This window comes from Thalassophryne amazonica, chromosome 14 (assembly GCF_902500255.1).
Source record: "Thalassophryne amazonica chromosome 14, fThaAma1.1, whole genome shotgun sequence".
Lineage (NCBI taxonomy): Eukaryota > Metazoa > Chordata > Actinopteri > Batrachoidiformes > Batrachoididae > Thalassophryne > Thalassophryne amazonica.
In genome coordinates, this window is record NC_047116.1 from 53,303,548 (window position 1) to 53,321,042 (window position 17,495).

The 17,495-nt window shown below is 39.0% G+C and overlaps 1 protein-coding gene across 2 annotated transcripts in view; it reads right to left on the bottom strand.

Annotated features, from left to right (window-relative positions):
• LOC117525427 (protein mono-ADP-ribosyltransferase PARP14-like) overlaps positions 1 to 17,495 on the bottom strand; it is a 38,572-nt gene that overhangs the window by 11,088 nt on the left and 9,989 nt on the right. Inside the window, exons 4-11 of one of the 2 annotated variants that reach the window (XM_034187286.1) lie at positions 15,589 to 15,863; positions 13,239 to 13,467; positions 10,293 to 11,977; positions 9,837 to 10,067; positions 8,122 to 8,343; positions 4,003 to 4,069; positions 2,866 to 3,012; positions 2,533 to 2,595 (exon numbers count right to left, since the gene is read on the bottom strand). In XM_034187286.1, coding sequence (XP_034043177.1) covers positions 2,533 to 2,595; positions 2,866 to 3,012; positions 4,003 to 4,069; positions 8,122 to 8,343; positions 9,837 to 10,067; positions 10,293 to 11,977; positions 13,239 to 13,467; positions 15,589 to 15,863 — 2,919 coding nt within the window. Of the gene's footprint in view, positions 1 to 2,532; positions 2,596 to 2,865; positions 3,013 to 4,002; positions 4,070 to 8,121; positions 8,344 to 9,836; positions 10,068 to 10,292; positions 11,978 to 13,238; positions 13,468 to 15,584; positions 15,864 to 17,495 lie in introns of both variants that reach the window. The other variant, XM_034187285.1, reaches the window with a different exon arrangement.

The window sequence follows — 17,495 nt, forward strand, 5'->3', positions numbered from 1 at the left end:
GGCAAAATAAGAGAAAGCTCTGTGACCCACAGACTTTTTATTCACCCTAGGGACACAAAGTAGTCCTGCACCCTGAGAACGCCAAGCCCAGGCCGGTACATAGGGTTTAATTGGGTCAGCTAAGTAGGGAGGTGCCAGTCCGTGAATAATGTTATAGTTTAATAGCAGAACCTTCAAATCTGATCTCACAGGGACAGGAAGCCAGTGAAGAGATGCCAAAATGGGTGTAATGTGGTCAAACGTTCTGCTGCCTGTCAAAAGTCTGGTAGCAGCAGTTTGAACCAATTGGAGACCCCTCATGCTGGACTGTGGCAAACCAGAAAATAAAACATTGCAGTTGTCCAATCTACAACCCCTGGCAAAAATTATGGAATCACCGGCCTCGGAGGATGTTCATTCAGTTGTTTAATTTTGTAGAAAACAAGCAGATCACAGACATGACACAAAACTAAAGTCATTTCAAATGGCAACTTTCTGGATTTAAGAAACACTATAAGAAATCAAGAAAAAAAATTGTGGCGGTCAGTAACGGTTACTTTTTTAGACCAAGCAGAGGGAAAAAAAATATGGACTCACTCACTTCTGAGGAATACATTATGGAATCACCCTGTAAATTTTCATCCCAAAACTAACACCTGCATCAAATCAGATCTGCTCGTTAGTCTGCATCTGAAAAGGAGTGATCACACCTTGGAGAGCTGTTGCACCAAGTGGATTGACATGAATCATGGCTCCAACACGAGAGATGTCAATTGAAACAAAGGAGAGGATTATCAAACTCTTAAAAGAGGGTAAATCATCACGCATTGTTGCAAAAGATGTTGGTTGTTCACAGTCAGCTGTGTCTAAACTCTGAACCAAATACAAACAACATGGGAAGGTTGTTAAAGGCAAACATACTAGTAGACCAAGGAAGACATCAAAGCGTCAAGACAGAAAACTTAAAGCAATATGTCTCAAAAATCGAAAATGCACAACAAAACAAATGAGGAACGAATGGGAGGAAACTGGAGTCATGATGCTGGAACTTTTGTTTGGTGCCGTTCCAGTGAGATTTATAAAGATGACTGCCTGAAGAGAACATGTAAATTTCCACAGTCATTGATGATATGGGGCTGCATGTCAGGTAAAGGCACTGGGGAGATGGCTGTCATTACATCATCAATAAATGCACAAGTTTACGTTGATATTTTGGACACTTTTCTTATCCCATCAATTGAAAGGATGTTTGGGGATGATGAAATCATTTTTCAAGATGATAATGCATCTTGCCATAGAGCAAAAACTGTGAAAACATTCCTTGCAAAAAGACACATAGGGTCAATGTCATGGCCTGCAAATAGTCCGGATCTTAATCTAATTGAAAATCTTTGGTGGACGTTGAAGAAAATGGACCATGACAAGGCTCCAACCTGCAAAGCTGATCTGGCAACAGCAATCAGAGAAAGTTGGAGCCAGATTGATGAAGAGTACTGTTTGTCACTCATTAAGTCCATGCCTCAGAGACTGCAAGCTGTTATAAAAGCCAGAGGTGGTGCAACAAAATACTAGTGACGTGTTGGAGCGTTCTTTTGTTTTTCTTGATTCCATAATTTTTTCCTCAGAATTGAGTGATTCCAAATTTTTTTCCTCTGCTTCAGAAAGTTGCCATTTGAAATGACTTTAGTTTTGTGTCATGTCTGTGATCTGCTTTTTTTCTACAAAATTAAACAACTGAATGAACATCCTCCGAGGCCCGTGATTCCATAATTTTTGCCAGGGGTTGTAGAAGAAACAAATGCATGAATCAGGGTCTCAGCATTAGCCACAGACAGGATGGGATGAATTTTTCGCTATATTTTTTGCAGGTGGAAGAAAGCAGTCCTCAAGGTCAAGGTCAGTGCCTCCTCAACTCATTTAATCAGGTTTTGAAATGAACATCTATTCCAAATAACTTGGGTCCACAATTTTCTTTTGAGGAATTGTATGCCAAAGCTGAGTGATGCATGCATGGATAGATCCACATGTGGTCTGGGTCCACTTCAACCTGCACCATAGCAATGGAGGCTAAAAATGGTTACACAATTGTGTGAAGCGGTGTTCTAAAGGTTAGAGATGTAGAAAAGGCTTGCTAACAGAAGATAAGCAAGTTATTTTGGCTCCTCCTATTTTTTTTTTTTTTACACTCAGGGTTGCCATAACAGATCAGTCAATAGATATGGAACAATGCCCTTCCTGATGAAACTCCACATACATGGAGAACAGGCAGGGGTGGTCTTGAACCAGGAATTTTCTGCTCAAGGAAACAAGTGCATTGGAAACCACCCTGCTTCCTGCTCAATACCAGAATGTCATTCCAACATAATTCCCTGATCAGACACAAAAATCAATAAGGTGCCCTTGAGCAAAGACCTTCAGCTCCAATTTGCCCCACTGGGCAATTCTGCACCAGCTGGAAAAACTTTATAAAACTGCACTCGATTTACAATGTCTGTTTTATAGTCTGGATGATGTTATCAAAAATACTTGAAATGTAGATGTGAATGTTTTTACCTAGAACCTGACATTCTGCTTCTACAGCCTGGCCAGCTGCATCCAGAATAGCTTTGGATACTCCTAGAGAAGAGACAATAAATAAATAGATAAAATAAAATGTAGAAAAGCAGTTGCGACTATTGACAGTTGTCCAATTATGATAAGACAAAAACACTTAATATACCAAAGTGGCTACAAATTTCAAATCAGATATGGTAGGATCTACCTTACTGCAGATTGGAAATATAATGCATTTATTTTCAAGATTATGCACTACATATCAAGCTTAAACACATATCAACAAGCAAACAAATTTGATCTTCAAAACTGAGGTTACGCAACAGAATTTACCTGACTTGAGATTAAATTTGTCATTGGAGGAGTTGACAATGACATCAGTGGTCTCCTTAGTTATGTCCCCTGTGACCAACTGTATAGTCACATTTCCCATTTTACACTCATGCAGTCCTGATCTCGAAGTGATTTCAGAAAAGAACCCTTGAATTAAAAAGGGGGGGGGGGGGACATTAACAGTAGTTAATTAACAGCAGTTATTCATCATTGAAGGAAAAATAAACAAACACCTATAATTTATGTAGCCAGAGGGGAAATTGTTGTGTTGTATGCTGCCATCTAGTGGAGGTATTGCTGTACGAGTTATTCAGCTAACAACAAATTGATATGATTGCCTTAGGCCAAGGACTGGTCAAATGACCAATCTACCTCTAAGGCCCACAGGAGAGTCAAATGACCCCAAGATCCCCTGTGGAGAGCTACTTCTGTTATGTAAACAAGGAAGTCTCAGAACACCTCAGGGGAGGGGCTGACTTGGCTAGCCCTATTCTTGTGTTTGCATATTTGCTGTCTGTGTGCCTGCTTAGCTGAAAGGGCTGCTGATTTGTGCTTATGTGGATAAATAACTTTACCCTGGGGGAGAGATGAAATTTTGTTTTCTGAATTGTATTGAAATGTACCAAAAGGTACCAAAAAAAAAAAAAAAAAAAAAAAAAAAAACCCACCAGAAAACCAAAAATATATACAATAGGTACAGGTTACAGTCACTCACAATGACTAACAGTCCCCACACTGCCATGGAAGGTCTTTTCTGCATTTGCCACAAGTATACCTGTCCCAGACAGCACATCGAACAGTCGCACAATTATGCAAACACACGAATGTGGTAAACACACAGACAGCAAATATGCAAACACAAGAATGTGGCTAGCCAAGTCAGCCCCTCCCCTGAGGTGTTCTGAAACTTCCTTGTTTACGTAACAGAAGTAGCTCTCCACGGGGGATCTTGGGGTCATTTGACTCTCCGTGGGCTTTACAGGTAGAAGAGAAAAGCTTGGACCTCTAAGTGTTATTAATGCATTTACTGAATGGGTTGCGTTAATCATTATCAGAAAAAATGCCCCTCCTGAGAATTTTTTTCAAAACCACCACTGATTACAAATGAACACAAACTGGTGTAGCAGTGTTGCCTACCTGCATGTGTGGACACTGGCTTGTCTGATTCAGTAGGGAAACATTTGCTGAACTCATCACAAGCAGCCTGTAGAAATTAAAAACCAAAGAAAGAAAGAAAGACATCGCTGTCACAGAGATGTGCTGGGTTTTCTTCCATCATATACAACATTGCTTGACCTCGCTACCTCACATCACAAATGCTGATGCAAATGTGCATCAATGATGGGTACAAGCTTTGAATATGGATGAACATTAAAAGCCATTTTTACCTCCGCCAAGGAGGTTATGTTTTCGGTCGAGTTTGTTTGTTTGTTTGTCAGCAGGATAGGGGGAATTTTGACATTCTAGTTTCTAACTCCACAAAAACAAGGCAGAAAGGCTTGAAAAAAAATTAGGGTGTAACAGTCAAATGTTATATCAAACAACAAAGTTTGGTGATGATCGGATCCGGATTCCGGATGTTATGGAGTTATGGGGTAAAAGCAGTAAGAATGGTTACAAAGGTCAGTTTCAGTTTGTACAGGAGTCAAAAGTTAAAGCTGTTCCAATTTTGGTAAAAAGTGATGCAAATTGTTGGTTAATAGGGTTAATAGTTTATACCATGTGTCATGCTTAGTTATCACATTGCAGAGTAACATGTCAAATGTTGTAAAAACCAATGGACGTCAACATTGTTTGATCTTTACTTTGGAGACCAAGTATACAACCCCTGGCAAAAATTATGGAATCACCGGCCTCGGAGGATGTTCATTCAGTTGTTTAATTTTGTAGAAAAAAGCAGATCACAGACATGACACAAAACTAAAGTCATTTCAAATGGCAACTTTCTGGCTTTAAGAAACACTATAAGAAATCAAGAAAAAAAATTGTGTCAGTCAGTAACGGTTACTTTTTTAACCAAGCAGAGGGAAAAAAAATATGGACTCACTCAATTCTGAGGAATAAATTATGGAATCACCCTGTAAATTTTCATCCGCAAAACTAACACCTGCATCAAATCAGATCTGCTCGTTAGTCTGCATCTAAAAAGGAGTGATCACACCTTGGAGAGCTGTTGCACCAAGTGGACTGACATGAATCATGGCTCCAACACGAGAGATGTCAATTGAAACAAAGGAGAGGATTATCAAACTCTTATTCAGTGATGAATCTCGAATCTGCATTGGGCAAGGTGATGATGCTGGAACTTTTGTTTGGTGCCATTCCAATGAGATTTATAAAGATGACTGCCTAAAGAGAACATGTAAATTTCCACAGTCATTGATGATATGGGGCTGCATGTCAGGTAAAGGCACTGGGGAGATGGCTGTCATTACATCATCAATAAATGCACAAGTTTACGTTGATATTTTGGACACTTTTCTTATCCCATCAATTGAAAGGATGTTTGGGGATGATGAAATCATTTTTCAAGATGATAATGCATCTTGCCATAGAGCAAAAACTGTGAAAACATTCCTTGCAAAAAGACACATAGGGTCAATGTCATGGCCTGCAAATAGTCCGGATCTTAATCCAATTGAAAATCTTTGGTGGAAGTTGAAGAAAATGGTCCATGACAAGGCTCCAACCTGCAAAGCTGATCTGGCAACAGCAATCAGAGAAAGTTGGAACCAGATTGATGAAGAGTACTGTTTGTCACTCATTAAGTCCATGCCTCAGAGACTGCAAGCTGTTATAAAAGCCAGAGGTGGTGCAACAAAATACTAGTGATGTGTTGGAGCGTTCTTTTGTTTTTCATGATTCCATATTTTTTCCCCTCTGCTTTGTCTAAAAAAGTAACCGTTATTGACTGCCACAATTTTTTTCCTGATTTCTTATAGTGTTTCTTAAAGCCAGAAAGTTGCCATTTGAAATGACTTTAGTTTTGTGTCATGTCTGTGATCTGCTTTTTTTCTACAAAATTAAACAACTGAATGAACATCCTCCGTAGCCGGTGATTGTGATTCCATAATTTTTGCCAGGGGTTGTAGCAGCTGTACGTTTTTCATTAAGCATTGTGTGAATCCTCCCACTCACTCCACTCAGGATGCGAACTCATAATCTCTGGGAGGTGGACGCTGTGAACAGTCGGCTAAAACCCGGGCTCTGTCCTGAGTATCCTTTGGCTGTCGGGGAAGTGAGGCTTTTTGACTACCAGCGCACAGCGACTCCTGCTGGCCTCCATCACAGAAGCATTCAACAGTCAAAACTGTTCCATTTATTACCTCCGTCAAGGAGGTTATGTTTTCGGTAGCGTTTGTTTGTTTGTCTGTCTGTTTGTCAGCAGGATAACTAAAAGATTTTTGAACGGATTTTGATGAAATTTTGTGGAGTGGTTGGAAATGACAAGTAATTAAATTTTAGTGGCGATCCGGATCACAATCCGGATCCAGGATTTTTTTTAAAGGATTCTTCACCATTGCAGGATAGGGGGAATTTTGACATTCTAGTTTCTAACTCCACAAAAACAAGGCAGAAAGGCTTGAAAATTAGGGTGTAACTTAGTCAAATGTTCTATCAAACAACAAAGTTTGGTGATGATCGGATCCGGATCTGGTGATCCAGAATATGCAAAAATATAGGGAAAATAGAAAATGTGTCAGTGTGAGGTGACAAATGAAGCTAGAGATGCACAACTAACACCAAATTGTAGCTGAATCTGTACTGATTCAGTAAGATGTCATCAGATTTGATGTAGCTTCAAATGTTATGGAGCTAGATCCAGAAGAAAACCGCCATTACCTAAAAATCGTTTTTATACAATAACTTTTGAACTAATAAAGACAAAGTGATTCCAAGTTCTAGTGGTATGTTTTCATGGTCAAGGATGTCAAATATAAAGGAAAGAAAAGTGTATGTATCATAGTTTTGGTTGTAACACTGAATTGTTAAATAGATCACTGTGCCAAGGAGGGAATCTCTTTAGGGTCAGTGACCCTATGGCCTTGTGTAGCACATGCAACACTTAAAAAATAGTTCTATTTCAGAATTTACTGTTATTTATTTAGAGAAGTATTTCATGTTAAAAAATTTCATATATTTGCAGTTTAGTTGAATAATAAATTGAATTTTGTCTCTTATTTGTTTTTGTCTATAAGCACATGCAATATCAATATCAATGCTCAGATGACAGTAGCTTCTGGGAAAGGTGCAAGTTGCAATAAACCATGATGCCAAGCGCTAAGGATACATGCTATCCAGTCACAGCAGATGAAACTTTTTTTTTACTAGCAAACATCATTGTTAGACTTGAGCAGGTGGGATGAAATCACCTGCCGGAGTGAGTGGCTGCAAAGAAAACCTGCACCCTCTGATCCCTTTCTGGAATATTTTGGACACCACTATTTTATACAATTCTGTACAGTGCTAGAGTTTAGACCTGTTCTAAGTCTCCAATGCTTCTTGGTGACAGATGAAACCAATGCACCAAGTCTGTCCCAGACCACACCTCATTTTGTCTCATTTTCGACAATCAAGCCATTACAAGTTTCCAGCTGCGTCTGCTCACTAATTTGCCTTGCGCTTAGTTAGCAAGCTAAATCCAAAGTATTGGACAACTTATTGCAATCAACAAACTAACATTTTGGAGATGGCCCTGATGAAGATGTGATTTTTTTCCCCCCCCATCAGTCCTGAACATTAAAGTAGGGTGACCATATTTTGACTACCAAAAAATAAAAAAAAAACAAGAGGCTCGGGCCGGCAATGAGATACTTGAAGTTTACTCAAAGATGCCTTAGAATTTCAATTCATTTAAAGTATTCTTCCTCTGTATGGATAGAAAATTCTTGGATTACAAAATACTATCTATAACCAGAGACACATTCAGATAGGCTTCTCAGCGAAACCAGGACATGTCCTGGGAAAACAGGACATTTGGTCACCCACATTACAGGCATCCTTAACTTTGCTGTTGATGCCAACTCATCACTTCCACATGGTGAATGCATTATTAAACTTTACTATGAAACCTCAAATGCTAACAAAACCAGTCAAAATTAGATCCATTAGACCACACTTTAATTAGGTTAAGTTCTTTTCAAATAATGTGGCATCAGCTAACAATACCAAGGTTGGCGTTTTAGAGTGTGTAGTAATATACAGCCGACAGAGAGTAACTAAGTACTCAAACATTTTTCCAACTTGAAGGTTTACCTGGATTGTTGATGCATCTCCGTGGTAAAGGACAATCACAACAGTCTTGAGGTGTTTAGGCTGCTTCTTACTGCTGAATGCCGAGATTTGGTCAAACATTACAGCTGCAGCAAGGTCTTTAGGGAAACCCAGGTTTCCCGTGCCGATCGCAGGGAAGGTTATGGAATTCAAACCACTGTCTTCTGCCTTGTTCAAACAATCCCACACAAGGTCACTTAATGTCTATAAAACATAGCACATCACCATTAGTTTACTGCTATAAGATGAGGGTCTTACTGATAAAAGATAACGTATGACATGACATTGTTTGAAAGGAGACATCTAACTCCTTATAGAAGTTATGGTCTTTGTAAAAAAAAAAAAAAACCATGAACACACAAGTAGTTGCAAATTTTGGGTGATGCGTAGGATGAACTAGGGGTGCAATGATACACTCAGCTCACAAGATGAGACAATATGGGATTGACGAAAAACACGACAAGGTTTTAATACTATTTTTAAAATAACTTCAGTGATGAAATATATGACTAGAAAATAGCCTTTTATTTCACTAAGTCAAAATGTAAAACAATGCATTTTGAAATGTTTTAACTAATCATGTTGTAACGAATGTTACTTCAGTTTCATTTGCTGAGTATGAATTATTATCTACCGTAAAAGGCAGATCAATATGCAAGCTCTGCTAAAGGTTTTTCCACAAACAGCTTCCAGGGGTTTCTCAACCACTGATTTTTTTCTAGTAGCTACTCCTCTCAGCCTAACACCTTGACACTTGCGCGCATTTAACCACCGTACTGCCGCACAATTCGTCATGCCAATGCGAACTGCTGTGTTCCGCTGGATGCTGCCCTTTCTGCCACTGGACGCTGCGTTACAGAACCTAATTTTTTCATAGTGGATTAATCATTTGCTGTCAGATTTTGGCTGATAAAACCACCTCTAATCCCTCCGGAATCACAGAGAAATTTTCTACAGCTGCAGCCGTTCTTGTGCGCTTCATGATGTGGAGAACGCATTTGGAATAATCTCAAAGGTATTTATTTCTAACAGTTATATTGTAATGGATTGGTAAAACAGTTGCATTTTCATTCCTTCTTATGAGTATCTATAAAATTATGTTCTGATATTATATCCATAAGTGTTTAGATGAGCTGCATTATGATGAGCTGCACTGATGCACTGACTCTGTGTTTTTGGCTTGTTTGCGCAATGTTCACATGAAGTTCACACAATGCATGCCAGATTGAACATTTCAAAATTTTCTTTGCGCACTTGCACACAACCACGCACAATTTACAATGGTTTACAATGAGTTTACTCTCCGGCACAACAGATTGCCAGTGTGCGGATCAAATTTATGCAAGTGTCAAGGTACTTTAACTCATGCATTCACCGTCACTTATAAATATCTCTTAATCCCTGACACACTGGTCTTACAAACTCACCGGTTTGTGTGGAATCTTTGTCACTACCCAGCGTGCACAGTCTGCTCTCCCTCGGAGCTGGAGTGAGTGACAACTCAGCGGCTTCCCAAAAGTTAACACATTTTTAACATAAACCACTCAGAATGACTGAAACAATTAAAAATAATTTAAATAATGTTTATAAAGCAGCTGCACAATCCTGTGAGGCAGCTTTAACCTCCACAAGAAATATTGTCATTCTAATATTGTGAGATCTTGTGGCACGAGATCTCATCACACCCAATGACAAACCTTCTCTGCTGATCCTTGTCCATTGTCCCAATCAGGTGCAATTGCATGAAAGACCTGTTTGCTTCTCAGCTTGCAGCCATCAGTAACAATTACTTCCCCAACGTTTCCACTGGTTGTCTTCTCATTTATTAACTCCTGAAGTTTGGGTCCAGCCACACGAATGATGGCTTTAGAAACATTCCCTTTGTTCAGGTCAAGATCTGCACTTATAGAATTCACTGTCACCGCAGTCTAAAGATGAGTTCAAAGAACATTTCCAATTAGATGTATAATTTGACAACTTTTCCTCCATACAACAGAAAGATTATTTTAAACTTCTTTAAGACAGTATTTAAGAATATAATCTGAAGACTGAGAACATGCTTAACAGTATTTATATCATCTACTCTGTCAGACTGACTTGGTTGTGTTCTCTACATTTTCTGTTCTACTGAAAATGGGAGAAAGAAAATTTACCGTAGCATTTGCAATATCTCCTGTCATCAGAGCGATGGCCAAGCCCTCTTTGGTCAGAAACTGGCCCAAGCAACTTGGGTCAGCAGCAGGCTTTACAGTTGGAGACTTGGCAGCTTGAGGAGATTGGGGGTGGTCAATGTTAATGTTCACTTGAGTAGAATATGTTTGCTGAGAATTTTCGCCCTGTCCACTACCACTACTCTCATCAATCAACTGCACTAGACAACCTGTCACATTGGTGATGGAAGAAACAATCATGGCTTCTTTATCTTGAAATAACATCTTCACTCCAGGCTTGTTTACTTTTAAAACTTCAAAGTGCAAAGTGGCTGCCAAATCTTGAAACAAGGTTTGGCAATTTGCAACATTGACTTTAGAGCCACTAAGACAAATGACCTCTTTTTTGAAAGAAACCACGGCTTTATCTTTCACTTGGTCCTTCCATAATGCAACATGTTTTTCAATGTATTCCACAATGATGTGGTGCTTGAGTGGCACAGTTTCTTCAACTTCAGCATTCTGCTGCAAGAAGTCATCAAGTTTACTGCTAACTGTTTCAACACAATCCTTGTATCCAGCCACCACTACTTGCTGGTCTTTGGTCTGAATAGAGATTTTTCTGTACGATTCATTGTTGACTTTCTCCAGATGACTCACCAGCTGCTGCCACTCTGGTTTCTTCAGCACATTACAATCTTGAACATCAATGTACTGAGACACCAGTAGACTTGTCAAATGATGTTGAGCATTCTTCAGCTCTCTGTCGTTAAGAGCAATGAGCTGTATTCCCTGTGTATTTATCTCAAATGCTGCATGCACTTGTCTCGATGTGAGGAGAGCATGTGTAAGGTCCTCTTGTTTTTCATCCTTCAAAAACTCGAGCACAAAGTCATCCATCTCCAATTTCTGCTGTTTTAGGGATAACTTTGCATTATATATGAATTCTGTAGCAGCCAAGATCTCCTCACTTAAACCGGTCATTATGAAATCATGGCCATCCTTGTTGTAAGACATCTTGAATTCTCGGTGTATGAGTTGCAGAGAGTCCTGAAAATCATCTTGAGACATAAGGTAATATGTAGATGGTGACACTTTAATCTTTCGTGTTATGCACATTTTCTCCCTTTGTAACCTTTTGAAAATATTGTTGACGATATCGTGAAGAGTCTGTTCTACTCTGTTCAGAGTAGTGTCAGACCCACCCACGTACAAAATGCTGTGGGCTTTAACAGGCACGACAACCACCTTCTCATTCAGCAGCACCTGGTTAATTTTTGATTCAGCTTCATCCCATGCCCCCTCCTCAATGTTAAACTTCAGGCATTTGAATTTTGACAAACTTTGCTCTAAGGTGGATTTCACTGTTTTAGTCCAATTTTTGATGAGGGCTTTAACATCCTTTTGCTGTAGTAGTGAAGACATGGGGCTCATGCACACTGTAGATTGTTGTACCGCCACACTGCAAAAATGCTTTGCTAAGTCACTACGAATGGCCTCTACTTCTAATGGACTGACTTGTAGGTATCTTGCAATAACTTTGTCAATGTGCTCAGATATGGGATTCGGCAGTTCTAGTGGAGCCCTGTCTTTGCCATAGAGAGCTGTTCCCAAAGACTTGTAGAAGGGATAGATAGAAACTGCCTGCTGCTGGATGTGGTGCTTCTTCTTCAAGGTTCTTTGAACAGCTAGTCAAAGAAAAAGAGTTTTTGATTATATGTCACATCAAAAAAATGTGGTAAATTTCCTACATTATAACCATCTGTGCTATTCAATGTGTGTGTGTGTATATATATATATATATATATATATATATATATATATACACACACACACACACACACACACACACACACACACACACACACACGAGTGGTTTCCTGTGTGTTAGCAGGATTATTAAATCTAATATGAAAAATTTTCCCCCCTCACTAAATTTCATTCGATGATTGGCTCTATACTGGAGAGAAAAAAATCTGTGATTCTCCATAAAAACAAAGTGAAGCAGGCATACCAACCTACAAAAATAAAAACAAAAAAAACTCATAAGACTTAATAAAACTGGCTTTCACTAAATGGGCACATTGTACCTATCTTGGAGTACATTATATTTTGCAACCGATCTGAACAAAAAACGTGGATCTGGACCATCAAGACCTTCAAAAATTGTGTTTCTTGAGCTCATTTCTCAAGAACTTTTTAAAATGGTGGGTCTGGCTTCGGGTTTAAGCAAATCCATTTTAGATCAGGAATACTAAAAAAAGCAACACTTTTTTTAAAAAAAAAAACCATTGAAGTAATTTTCACAAAACTAGACTCTAACATGGAACAGAAATCATTAAATTTGCAGACACTTCTGCAAAAGGAGCTAAACCATTACATTTAAAGTTTTTTTCTTAATGCGTTTTGATTTAATTACCGTAGTCACATAAGCTAGAAATGAGGGCGACAAGCAGTTGGCTTTGTCGCTTGATGGGTATTCCTGGTGTTTATTTCTTGCTAACCTTTACAAAATAGACCAGAAAAAAATATTTAGCATATTAGATTTACACAGAAATGAGCCATTTTGGAGCGTATTATGCCATTTTGGATTATTTTGTTCACGCAAACAACCAGCTGATGTCATGCTGCCTATTCACTTGAACTGGCAGTTGCCGTGTTACATTCCTCAGCTTTTGCATAAAACAGACTTCTCCTTTATTTTGGCTTCTTCTTTACTGTTGGCTTGTTTTACAGCCACCAGAGTGGCTGTAAAACACCCACTCTGGTGTAAAATGAATAGCAAGTAGTCGCTTTGCCTCTGTTGCTTGTAGCTAATGTGTCCATAGGGCTAGAGTATTGTACACCTTAGTAGAGGTTTGCACTCTAATGACGACCTTTCTAAATCATTTGTGATTATGGAATGAAATTCTTTTAAAACTTGCAATAACAAATATACAACTACACTACCTTTATGGTCATTAAAGGTGATGACAGCAGACTGCTCCTCTTCGTTAACCACGATGTTTTCCACATTACCACCTGCATTCTCAAAATACAGGTGGAGGAAATCAGCATTATAATTTTGAGTGCCTTCCATTAAAACTTCATTTGTGACTTCAAGAAGCCGGACTGATAATTTCTTATTCTTGAATGTCCTGTTGCTGGGGCATCTTTGAATAAAATCTGTTGTTTCTGTAAAGTAAGAACACAAACGATAGGATTAGGACATGAACAGCTTCATAAAATAACACGGAAATGTTAAAACTGCCTTGTGTCTTCATTCTAAGTTTTGTGGAATCTCATTCACATTTATTAAAGTGTAGGTGACACGATATGTAATATTTTCATCAATATTTAAGACTAAAATTAAACAACAGTTTGAAATTTATCCTTTCCTGGTGTGCAGTTACTGAAGAGAGAAATATTCAGATTTTGAACTACGCGGCACTAAAAACCAGGAGAAGGAGGAAGTGGCGTCAGCACCGGAACCATTACCTTAACAGCCCCATTAATTTATGGATTTTTACAGGCTACTGACATCCCCAATTCCACAAAGTGTATCGGGTCAGAGATGCAGAGTGTTTTTGGTGTCAGAACAGTTATTCTCGCCAGCAGAATGTTTTTCGATTGGCAGGTGGAAACACTTATACTGACAAGCGCGCACACTTACTGTTGTGTGGATTCTCCACTCCACACGGAGGCACAACTAACTATTTTCACTTTATTTTATTTGATTTCATTGTTTTTGGATCATGGGAATTTAGTCGCGTGCAGAATGAATGTTAGGAGCAGGTGAGGCGCTACGAGTCCTTTAACTTGAAGCGCAAAGCAGCTCGCGGTGGAACAAGAGGATCCAATCACAGGAGAGACTCGAACCATCATGGACTTTTCTTCTGCCAGGAGAACGACTTAAATTATTTTCACACGTTGTCATCAAAATGAAGATGATCTCACTGAAATGGACAGGTAAGACTACATTATTTTCTCCTTCTGCGAATGGTTTTAATATTTAATAATAACGTATTACGCTATTCAAGAAGGAAATAATATTTTAAAAATAGCTCATATTTTCAGTCCCTCGTGACATTTTTCAGATTTGCATGTACCTTTTTCTCAGAAAAAAAAAAGAGTAATAAATAAGAGAAATCCATACCATCATTTTTTTTCTGTCACAGAGAGTAAAACTATTTTTTGCCTCTGACGCTGAAATCGCCTGCATTAATTATTAATTTTTCAATGTATATAATTACCATTCTGTGTTCTGAACTCTGCCAATAAATATTGTCACTGTTGTCAGACTGAAGGTTTTCCTCCAAGTTTCGTCTCCCACATTGTCATCTAAATAAGGCTCACACCCATAAAGCTGTGTCCCCCACAGCTTATTCAGACACACGTTCAGACTGGACTTAAAAAAATAAAAAAGCTCCACACTAGAAAAAAAAAAAATCATCCGAAAACAGCTCGACCTCCGCTGTGTTTACAACTGATTTGGGCTTGAATCAGCAGGTGCCGCTCCGGAGATGACGTAGCAACAATATGACCGCGGCTGAGTGCAGGCTTCAGACAGCTGTAGTTTATCCTTCACATGTGCACTTATCATCAACTTTTATTGTTCAGGATTTTTAAAATATCAACATTTCATCATTTTTAGTGATTATTTGTGCACATTTTTTGGTGTCATCTACACTTTATGTTTTACTTACAACATGTTCAATACACAGGTTGTGCAGGAATTCAAATTATGAGTTGTGCGTAGTTTTGGCAGATGAGCTTCCTCAATAGTCCTCCAACACAAAATAGCCTTGTTTGTTTGCTTTTTATTCTTTTTAAGACAGCACATGGAAAACTCATACTGCCCAAAATTGACATTTCTTACTTTAAGAACAAATCAATGGTTGTCTTCAGGTTTATCACATTTAACTCACAATAATAACCTGATATTTTGTTTGTACATCAGTGAATTTCAAAATGTGTAATCACCAAGGATGCATATAAGTGGCATGTAGGTTTGTACATGAGCTCAAACACAAATGCAGACATGAATTTTTCTGTTAAACACGTTTGCCCACCAAGCTGCTGTGATAGATTTAAAAAATATATATAGTTAGAAAGATGAAATGATGCAAGAGTTGGTGCTGTGACATATTACCACAGATCCAAACAAATTTACATAAGTAACCCCCCCCCCCACCCCCCCAAAAAAACAAAATCTGGAATCGTTGCTTTGTATTTATTAAATGTGTAGCATTAGTGAGAAATTTGCTTATGAGATTGTAAATGTTTACCATAATGACAGAGAATGCAAGTCTGTACCTTGTATACTTTGGAAAGTCACCACAGCAGAGGAGAGACCAGGAATAACCTCCAAACTGAAGGCTCGGGAGGGAGTTGGTGAATCAGGATCCTTTAAAATGTTTTCTACCAACATCTCCAAAAACTCCTGGCTTACAGTGGATGTAACATTGCCCAACACAGCTGAGGTTGAATGCAGTTCTTCTGCCGTCTGATCACCTTGGTTGTCCTTTTCTGTTTGAGGTATGGCTGCAGGTGTACATCCACTTGAGGCTGACTTTTTGTTTTCAGCAACATCAGCTGGTGAAGAGAGATGCAGGACGAATCAACAAATTTAAGAAAGTAGCCATTTTTTTTTTCTTTTTACAGGAGATGGAATTAGATTAATAGCGTGTGTGTGTGTGTGTGTGTGTGTGTGTGTGTGTGTGTGTATACATTGAAGCACGTTGATATACACTAAAACGCAGAGCATGTCGAAAATGTTTTGGCATGTACAATATTTTTGACGTATGCCAGTGTATGTCTCATACGTTCTGCCTTTACCAGACAGTGAATGAATGAATTTATTCATTCTTGAGGCACAAATTTGGAGAAGGGTACAGAAACACTTCTGCTGCTTTGAAGGTCCCAATGAGGAAAGTGTCCTTCTTCATCCATAAATGAAAGACGTTTGGATCCACCAGGACTCTTCCTAGAGTTGGCCGCCCATCTAAATTGAGCGATCAGGGGAGAAGGGCCTTAGTCAGGGAGGTGACCAAAAACCTGATGGTCACTCTGTCAGAGCTCCAGCATTCCTCTGTGGAGAGAAGAGGACCTTCCAGAAGGACAACCATCTTTGCAGCAAACCACCAATCAGGCCTGTATGGTAGAGTGGCCAGAAGGAAGCCAGTCTTTAGTTAAAAGGCACATGGCAGCCTATCTAGAGTTTGCCAAAAGGCACCTGAAGGACTCTCAGACCATGAGAAACAAAATTCTCTCATCTGACAAGACAAAGATTGAACTCTTTGGTGTGAATGCCAGGCGTCATGTTTGAAGGAAACCAAACACCATCTCTACAGTGAAGCATGGTGGTGGCAGCTTCATGCTGTGGGGATGTTTTTCAGCAGCACGAACTGGAAGACTAGTCAGGATTGAAGGAAAGAAGAATGCAGCAATGTACAGAGACATCCTGGATGAAAACCTGCTCTAGAGTGCTCTTGACGTCAGACTGGGGTGACGGTTCATCTTTCAGCAGGACAATGACCCTAAGCACACAGCCAAGATATCAAAGGAGTGGCTTCAGGACAACTCTGTGATTGTCCTTGAGTGGCCCAGCCAGAGTCCAGACCTGAATCCAACTGAACATCTCTGGAGAGATCTGAAAATAGCTGTGCACCAACGCTCCCCATCCAACCTGATGGAGCTTGAGAGGTGCTACAAAGAGGAACTGGCAAAACTGCCCAAAGATAGGTGCACCAAGATTGTGGCATCACATTCAAGAAGACTTGAAGCTATAATTGGTGCCAGTGGTACATCAACAAAGCACTGAGCAAAGGGTGTGAATACTTTCGTACATGTGACATCTTAGTTTTTTTATTTTTAATTAATTTGAAAAAATTCCAAAAGACTTTTTTCATGTTGTCATTGTGGGGTGTTGTGAGTAGAATCTTGAGGGGAAAAAATAATTTCATCCATTTTGGAATAAGGCTGTCACATAACAAATTGTGGAAAAACTGAAGCGCTGTGAATACTTTCTGGATGCACTGTATAGATAAGTATTAGGGTGGTCCTTATTTTGCAAAGTTCTGAAATTTAATACTCTGACCCCCTGAATAGGTTCAAATTGATGAAAAGACAATGCCTTGAAAAATTTTGTTTGGATAAATTAATTTTTAGAGATAGCTCAAATTAAAATTTTACCATTTTCTGTTATATAACAGCTTAATGGTGCCC